Source organism: Copadichromis virginalis, linkage group LG9 (genome assembly GCF_057382275.1).
Source record: "Copadichromis virginalis isolate Kocher_CV1m ecotype Utaka linkage group LG9, C_Virginalis_male_GT1.1, whole genome shotgun sequence".
Taxonomy (NCBI): Eukaryota; Metazoa; Chordata; class Actinopteri; order Cichliformes; family Cichlidae; genus Copadichromis; species Copadichromis virginalis.
Genome location: NC_140626.1, coordinates 14,536,617 through 14,546,020, shown reverse-complemented (window position 1 = coordinate 14,546,020; position 9,404 = coordinate 14,536,617). Strand labels below are relative to the sequence as shown.

Here is a 9,404-nt window from a genome sequence, read left to right as displayed (position 1 = left end):
TTTATTACTGTGTGCATACTTTATTAGAAGAGAAAAAAAATCTCTTCCTTGCTGGTTCCATCGAAGAAGAAATGCTCAAGTAACTGTGTAGCACGTAGGTAATCCAGTTCCACAACACAGCGTGATGAGGGAATCAGCTGTGTTTTGCTGCCCATTTTATTTCGAATCTGGCGCGAACCGGCGAGCCAGTTCCTGAATCAGTCACGTGGTACGGACTGCCCACGAGGCCTCGAACGTCACTGCATACGTAATCAAAGCGAGCCTCGATACGCGCTTCACAAAAATTCCCCCGAGATTACTCGACACGCTTCGAAGCTTCGACACATCACTACCTCTCACATCTAAAGGTAAGTGTCAAGGTAACTTTGAACTGTTCAGTAGTGATGGGCAGATGAAGCCCCATGAAGCACTGGAGCTTTTCATCCAATTGGTTCACCCCAACGCGAAGCTTCATGAAGCTTCATTTGCTCTAGCAGGACACCTACTGGACGTAAAAATAATAGCTGGCATGAATTTGAAGAGTGTGGCATTTTGCACACAGCCTGTAAATGTCAACAACAAAAGGAGTGTGTAAAACATGTATATTGTAGTGATGGCAGTATACTGTGTATATTTATGCTGGCAGTATGGAAAATGATTATTTGCGGCAAAGTTCGAACCGCTTCATGAACCAGTCACGTGGTACAGCCGGGCAGCGAGGCTTCGGACGTCATCATTTTCAGCTCCTCCCATAAATGAAGCAAGCCTCGATACGCGCTTCGCGGAAACGCCCCCTCCATTACTCGACACACGCTCCGAAGCCTCGATACAGAACGTCCCATCACTACTGTTCAGTCAATCTTGAGTTTATCGAAGTTTTCTGAAGGACGCTTTCTGTTGCTCTCTGTGAGAGATGACCGTTAAAGGCGAGGCTCTCCAGAGTGTAGCAAAACAGGAAACCACAGCTGGGTGTGTGTAATGCTGGGCTTACACTGTGCGATTTTTGGCCCATTTTGAGCCGATTTTTGAGTCGTGCGACCGTTTTGGCGATCGGCCCGATTTTGGCCTTCATCGTGCGTCGTGCATCGCGTAGTATACGTGGGCTAATGCTGGGCAGACACTGCGATTTTTTTCAGTCGCGCGATTCAGCTCCTACTCAAACTGTACGTTGACTCGCAGGGGTTAGAAGTTCATAGGTCACGGTGCAGGGTCTCACACTATACGGCCCGATGCTCTGATGCGACCTGAGTGCTCACACTGTGCGTCCATAAAATGAAGGTTATAACGGAAATTCTGTCGCTCGCTCTCCCTCTCTGTCTTTCACTCACACAGACACACCACCACCATCAACTTTGCTAAATTGCTAATGAAAAACATTGATCAGGCAGCTGTGATTGAGCAGCAGTGTAGATCCAACTATTTTCACGGTTGTTGTGGTCGTGATAATTTTGTGAGGCCACATCGAAAAGGCTCGAATGAGCTTTCCAAAGTTCTACAAGTTGTGCTCCCATCGCTTGTGTCCAGATCACACATGTGCTGTGCCGTCTTTTTCGCTGACATTTGTGTTTGCGCGTGCGCAGTGTGACAAACTGCAGTGACACCCTGGTCAGTTCTTCTTTCATTGACTGAAGGGTACCAACAATTTTGTCCACGTCTACGGCGCTACTCCCTCGGACCGAGAAACCCCTCTCTCTCGGGTCTGGGTGACGGTATTGCTCTTGAGCTCATGTAGAGCACACTGTCCTTGCTAGAGACAGATGAAGGCGGATTCCTCTTCACTCAAGTCTTCCTCCGACAGCTGGCTTCACCAATTCACTGTTGCTGGCTGCAAAGGGTTACTACTCACTTGCAGGAGTGGCCGCAACCACTGGCAATAAGCTGCTCTTTATAGAGGACTCATGCTCGGGGAGACGTTTTCTGGTCCACCCTCTCTCCCAGAAGAGCCCCAGGAACGCTTGTGTCATCTTTGCATACCTCCACAATTACATATTGTTTAGTCTTTAAAAAAAAAATTGAGGTTTTCCGTGTACCACCAGAGAGAGACTAAGTACTACTAGTGGTATGTGTACCACAGTTTGAGAACCACTGTTCTAAACCATGCTGTGAAACTCCTGGGGACCACCCCTTAAGGGTGAGATTAAAAGTATATGTGTATGACTGAGGGGCTGCCCCTCAGATCTGCTCTGGGAGAAACATAAGAATGTAGAAGAGGTGAAGGGAGTGTGTTTTTAAAAAAACAAAACAAACAAATACGTTCGATAAAGTGCTTTCGGTTCGGTATGCATATGTATCGAACAATACAAAATCTTTTATTTGTTTTATCAACTTTTCTTCCGACGATGCTGTCTGTGTTGAGCGCTCAGTAGATCTGTGTTCGACTACCCCGCCTAGGCTGCACTGTCGAGTGCAGATCCACTGAGCGCAGCGCAAGCTAGCAAGACAGAAGCCAAGCTCGTTGCAATATGGCAACTGCCTCAACGCTACCCGAAATTGAACCTCCCCCACCTTCATTCAGATCTGGCGTTTGAAACTATCGTGATGTTCATGTGAAGCATGACCCTGATGGTAAGCGCGTCATGGACAAAAGTAAAACAGTATGTCCGATGTGCCACGCAATGCTCAATTGGTGGGAACTAGTGCGTTATCGCAGTTAGCTCGTTAACATGTTGATGCCGTCCAGCCCCACGCACACGATCCATGGTAACTCGTTAAGGGAGATTTGCAGCGTTATGGCGTTAACGTCATTTTAACGAGTTTAACGCTGACAGCACTAGTGGGAACACAATGAATATGACTACACATTTATGCCGACATCATCCTAGTGCAAAGACAAGTGGAAGCAGACAAAAACAACAAGCACACATGCCACAAACGTTACCAGAGTCATTTAGGCAGCCGTTAGCACATGATTCTCCTTATGGGGACCTGATATGTTTAATATGCTGCTGAGAGTATAGCCCAGAAGAAGCGTATAGAATAGCTTTTATTTTGGAAAGAGCCATTTCTCTGTAATAAACTCTCTTTTCCAAAGATGAGTGATTCCTCAATCAGATTTATTTATTTATTTATTTTTGTTGTTTCATCAACATTAAATTTAAAAACTGTACTTTTGAGTTAAAATATATATTTATAATGTTAATAAATGACTAATTAAAAAGGCATGAACTTTTTATTTTTTTATCGAAAAAATATCGAACCGTGACACCAAAGTATCGAACAGAACTGAACTGTGAATTTTGTGTATCGTTGCACCCCTAGTTGGAGGTAAAAGTGCTATAATGAAAAACATTTCAAGAAAATGTAAAATAAATGTATTCCAGGATAAAACACAGCTGTCTTTGTCTTAACGCTGCAAATCGGTGTGTCGGCCCACTGGGCATTTGATTCTAATAACAGGCCTCAGTCTCTCCTGCTACTGGTCTGCATACTGCTAAATTTGGTATCGGTGCTCAAACCTTTTGTGTCTGTTTGCACACCTCGGGAAGCAAAAATTTGTTGAACATATGAGACACTTTGACTCTTCAGTGCAGTGTGGAGCCTAACAAAGATCTGTTTTGTGTCCCAGCTGATCAGCAGGAGGAGAAGAGTCTGACGGAGCAGCAGAGGAACATTTTCAGCTACTTGGACTCAGCTCAGCCACTACAGAGGAAACAATGAGCTCAACACAGAAGGTGACAGACAGAGCAGGGCGATATGACCAAAAATGTTTATCACGATATACATTTGAAAATTTGTGATAACAATATAGCTGACGATAAAATTGACACTAGACAAAATACTTTACAACTCCACGACTTTATCAGTGCAAAAAAACCCCATCAATGTATTTTCACTTAAACAAGCAGCTGTTTTTTATGTGCATTAAAGTTTATATAAAAATTTAACAGTGCAAATACAAATGCCTTGGAGCAAATGTCGGCCAATTTCCTCTGGAAAATCCTTTTGGTTAAACTGTCAGCAAGCAATTTGCATTTGCACTGTTAAATTTTTATATAACTTTAATGCACATAAAAAAAACAGCTGCTTGTTTAAGTGAAAATATATTGATGGGTGTTTTGCACTAATAAAGTTGTGGAGTTGTAAAGTATTTTGTCTAGTGTCAATTTTATCGTCAGCTATATTGTTATCACAAATTTTCAAATGTATATCGTGATAAATATTTTTGGTCATATCGCCCTGCTCTACTTTCATGTGTTACTGTTTAGGCTTAAATAGGTTTGATGTTTGGTGCCTTTTTCTTAATGTAAAAAAACCCCAGTATTGTTCAATCATTTTGTCAGCAGCTAATAAGACAAACATAGGATTTATTATCACTGAATGGTTATGTATAAATCTAGAAAAAGTGTGTGTGTGTGTGTGTGTGTGTGTGTGTGTGTGTGTGTGTGTGTGTGTGTACGATCAGGAGGAATGGGCATGATTTTAGTGTTTGAACAGTCATGAATTATTTTTAACAGCAGGTTGGATGTAATGTGTTAGAACTACCAGCAGGTGGGGATAAGAGACCTTTAAGGTGTTTGGTGCCACACTCCACCTTCAGGTTTAAAACTAGTGTTAATGGAGGGAGTTTGAAGGTTGAGTTTGTTCCACGACTGCATTTCACTCACTGCCTCTGTTTGTATCTCTGTCACTGCAGGACCAACATGGAGCGAGAAGTCAGCGCTCTCAGGAGGCCGACAAACCTCACAGAAGAAAGGGAGAGAAAACATACACCTGTGACGAGTGTGGGAAGGATTTTACTTTGAAGGCTAATCTAAAACAGCATCAGGTCATCCACACTGGAGAGAGACCGTTCAGCTGTGACTTGTGTGGAAAGTCTTTTTCCTGGAAGGAATCCCTAAAACAACACCATCTCATCCACAGTGGAGTTAAAGCGTACAGCTGTGATCAGTGTGGCAGAGCTTTTACTCACAGCAGGAGCTTACAGAATCATCTAGTTACCCACTCTGGAATTAAGGCATACAGCTGTGATCAGTGTGGCAGAGCTTTTACTCACAGCAGGAGCTTACAGAATCATCTAGTTACCCACTCTGGAATTAAGGCATACAGCTGTGATCAGTGTGGCAGAGCTTTTACTCACAGCAGGAGCTTACAGAATCATCTAGTTACCCACTCTGGAATTAAGGCATACAGCTGTGACATCTGTGGAAAAACTTTCAGCCGGCAAGAGCACCGAAATAGACACCTACGCATTCACACCAGACATGATGTGTACTGCTGTGAACAGTGTGGCAAAGAGTTTATAACTCACACACAGTTACAACAACACATGTTTACCCACACTGAGGGACGACCTTATAAATGTGACCTGTGTGAGAAGACTTTTAAAGCTCCACATTACCTGAGACAACACCAACAGATCCACACCAGAAAGAGACTCTACAAGTGCAGTTACTGTGAGGTATGTATTTATATTGTTATCTTGTCATTTTAGCCTGACTGTTTGGAACAACTCTGCTCATTAAACTGTGTTAGCATGTTAGCAATTCTACTGCATGGAAAAGCAGCTCTGAGTGATTATTCAGATTTTCATGTCAGTTATGATTTTAGTATTACTGTAGTATTATGGTGGTAGTATTGTAGTTATTGCAGCCCAGTAAACTGAGTGTGTTAACTGAAACAGTCAAATGTAATTGGACGTCTGCAGAGATGCTCTTTATTTCAGGCGACGTTCAGGATAAAAATGTTGAAGGACTGACTTACACTGTCTTTGTGTCTTTGTTTAGAAGCAGAGCGACACAGATGGATCCAGTTCTCAACCCTGTCATCACTGTGGTGGTGGGAAAGACTTTCGTTGTGACCTTTGTGGAAAAACTTTCAGTCAGCAAAAGACCCTAAAAACACATCAACGTAGACACACTGGAGACAAACTGAAATACTGCAAAGAATGTGGGAGAAGCTTCACCACATCACATCACTTAAAACAACATGAACTGATTCACAGTGGAGTTAAAAAGCACCTCTGTGATCAGTGTGGGTCATCCTTCACCACTGCAAGGGAGCTTAAATCACACAAACGAGTCCACACAGGAGAGAAACCATACAAGTGCAGACACTGTGACAAAAGCTTCTCACAGTCAAATGGTCGTAACTCTCATGAACGTACACACATGGAAGGAAACTACAGCTGTGACCAGTGTGACAAGAGCTTCAGGAATCTCAGTTCATACTCCGAACACAAACGATCCCACGTTACTAATAAACTGTTTCACTGTTACCAATGTGCCCAAACATTCACCTCATTGTCTGCTCTGTGCAAACATCAGCGTGATCACTCAGGACTGAAATCACTCCCATCACTGGATCACAGTGAATCTGAAGAGACAGAAAGATCCTCTGGTTTCAGTGTCAGACTCAAAAAGCTTGAGATCAGGCTCCACAGAGTTCAGATAGAATCATTTAAACTTGTGTTGAACTGAACTGGTTGCTGGGCTGAACTTCTACATAATACAGATTTACATGGGATCTTATTTTCTGTCGTTTTACTGAGTCAGTTTTGTCCTTTTTTCTCTGTCCAGGGGCCCGTTCTTCGTACGTCGCTCACTACATCCAAGATCAAATGACACATCCAAGACCAAACCATCGCGCTAACCGTGAGCTCGCTAATCCGGTTCTCCGAACACACCTGCCGTTGACGATTAGTACAGCTGGACGCAGTAATGTGACATCACTGGGTGTCGTAAAAGGGGCTACGCATCGATAGTAGAAACATTGATCGGCAACCCGCTGATTGGTCAGCGAAAATGTCGAAGGAGCGCGCTCAGTATTGTTCGGCAGCAGAGCAAGAACTCTTGATTGAGGGATTTCAGGAGTTTCAGAGTTTAATTAAAACGCAAGGGAACACTGCAAAGGCTGCAAAAGCAAGGAGAGAGGGCTGGCAGAAAGTTGCTGACAAATTAAACTCGTAGGTGATTTAATAATAATAATAATAATAATAATAGATTGGATTTATATAGCGCTTTCCAAGGCACCCAAAGCGCTTTACAATGCCACTATTCAGTCACTCTCACATTCACACACTGGTGGAAGCAGCTACGGTTGTAGCCACAGCTGCTCTGGGACAGACTGACAGAAGCCAGGCTGCCATATCGCGCCATCGGCCCCTCCGGCCAACACCAGTAGGCGGTAGGGTAGATCTATCATATGACACGATATTATCCAATATTATATGGCATTATATTATATTATAATATGTTATATTATATCCCCTTACACATTAGAGCCAGAACAGGACCCACTAGAACATGGGAACAAATAAAAGTGAAATACAGGAGTATTCTACAGAATGGTAATATTTATCTCTTATATTGCTTTTCGTCTCTTGGAAAGAGACCCTGTAATAGTCTGTTAGTTTGTTCATAACAGCAACCAAGAAAAGGGCAGAGCAAAAAAAGACAGGTGGTGGTCCTGCACCCCCTCGTCAACAAGTTGGTTAGGTAAATAATACCCTCACGGGAATATCGATATCTCTCAATGAGCACACTGTCGCGCTGAGCTGAAGGATCCTGTCTGTCCCGCAATATACGCTGGATTCTGAGGACTCTCCTTATCAATCTTGCACCTTCCTCAATGGGTTGGTTGCGTATACGGACAGGACATGGCTGCGACAGGCTTCCCAAATCCACCTTCGCTTTTATAGCCGTGGTCTCTCATCTTGATTACACGGAGTGATTTACAATTACTACTCTGAAATATGAATGACATCTGTAATAATCACATACACGTAATAGAATGTTAATAGTACATTTCCCTTTTTTAGGAAATGACCTGTATGTATCTGTGTGAAATCAATAAAAGGATCAAGTGCTGCATTATCTTTAGTTACATTGATGTTATTTATTTATGGTGAAACAGTGGTGGAATATCGCTGTTGCTTTCGTATAAATGAAGCGGACATACCTGCATGGCCGCGATCTAATCCTGTTTACATAAAGTAAGCCTGCTCCCGAGCAGGTTTATGCTTACGGCCCTGCTGCTATGACAGCAAGTCCCGGATGAGCTTCGGGGAACCGAACGATCCAGGATCACGTGAAATCGTCAACAATCAAATCCAGCTAACTAACTTAGCGAGGTACGAAGAACGGACCCCTGGTTTTGCTCGTCTGTAAATAATTGAAACTCAGTCAAATAGTTCATTGTTCTCCAGCAAAACGTTTTGGAAACTCATGTTTAACCTTTCAAACTCTGACATGTTTTAGCACACAAGGCTTCATCGGGGAGTTCACTCATGATTGGACCATGAGAATAAAGGTTTTTAGTTCTCTCAAAGAGAGTCTTGGAGGTGTTCGATGTTTCTGTTTTTTCTACATATAGGAAGAAACTATTTTTCTAGCTTTGTGTAGTGTGGAAGTTTTTAATGTTTCTTTCATCTGTGATGTTCTTGAATGTGTTCACATGAAGATGGTACAAATAAACTGTCCTTTTAGCTTTAGCTCCTAATTTATTCATTATTTATGGATGTAGCACAGCAGCAGTGTCTTGATTAACACATGGAGGGCTCGGGATCTGATGGTGTCATCTCTCTAATTTGCCCACTGCGTAAATCTCACTCTTTGCCAAGAAATTGAAATAAATCTTGTTTCCCTGCTGGATAGTGATCCACTGTAACTCTGCTCCTCCTTCCTGTTTAGGATTTCTGTGGCTGAAGTAAAATTCCCTCCATCCATCACTTATCCCAGCTAACCCAAAGTAAAATAAAGTTTTGCTCATCGTAAAAAAGCATTACAATAATGGGCATTACCAATGCAAACTGAATAATACAGAAGATGAAAGAAGAGACTTGGATCAGTTAATAAAGCTCATGATCTCGATTCATTGTGGCTGCTACACAGATACTTCTGGGTCACTTCTCTCAGTTAGGAACCTTCCTCACCAGTGGCGTCGTTAGGCCTATTTTAGGGGTGCTGAAGCCTCCCTAAAATATTCTTAAGCCCCCCTAAATAATTTGGCGGGGTTTTTTTGTTTTTTTTTTAAACTTATTCGATTTTTGTTTTTTTACAGAACTTGCAGACAAATTCAATATAAAGATGCAGGAATATGAGTCTAAAGAAATAATAATATAAACCTGTCGCTATTCACACAAATATGATCATAACTCGGTTGGTCCCTTTCGCTTTACATTGTTAAGGTAGCGTCAGTGCTTCGTTATCCAATCCGTTCCAGTTGTTCACAGGGGACATCCACATGACTGAAAATCCAGTCCTCGTTTTCACTGCTACTTTACACTCCGCTCGTATACACCTGCGGACACACTAGCGTACATGTGGCAAACGGCAAGAAATCATGGATATACGCAAGTTTTTCAAGAAAGTAAGTCTTCATCACTGGCTGGTAGTAACAATTAGTTAGCTCCAGCTAACAGCGGAGTCCCATGTAAATAATGAACCAGGTGCTCCCCATTTTGTAAATAAAAACCTGGCTAGCGCACT

At 42.5% G+C, this 9,404-nt stretch overlaps 1 protein-coding gene across 1 annotated transcript; it reads left to right on the top strand.

Moving 5' to 3' along the window:
* The first annotated feature begins 235 nt into the window (after positions 1-235).
* On the top strand, positions 236-8,407 carry LOC146701608 (uncharacterized). The gene is made up of 4 exons (XM_085467906.1): positions 236-347; positions 3,545-3,650; positions 4,613-5,377; positions 5,703-8,407. The coding sequence occupies exons 2-4, from the start codon at positions 3,633-3,635 to the stop codon at positions 6,393-6,395; spliced, it is 1,476 nt and encodes a 491-aa protein (XP_085324032.1). The 5' UTR covers positions 236-347; positions 3,545-3,632; the 3' UTR covers positions 6,396-8,407.
* Positions 8,408-9,404: the final 997 nt, after the last annotated feature.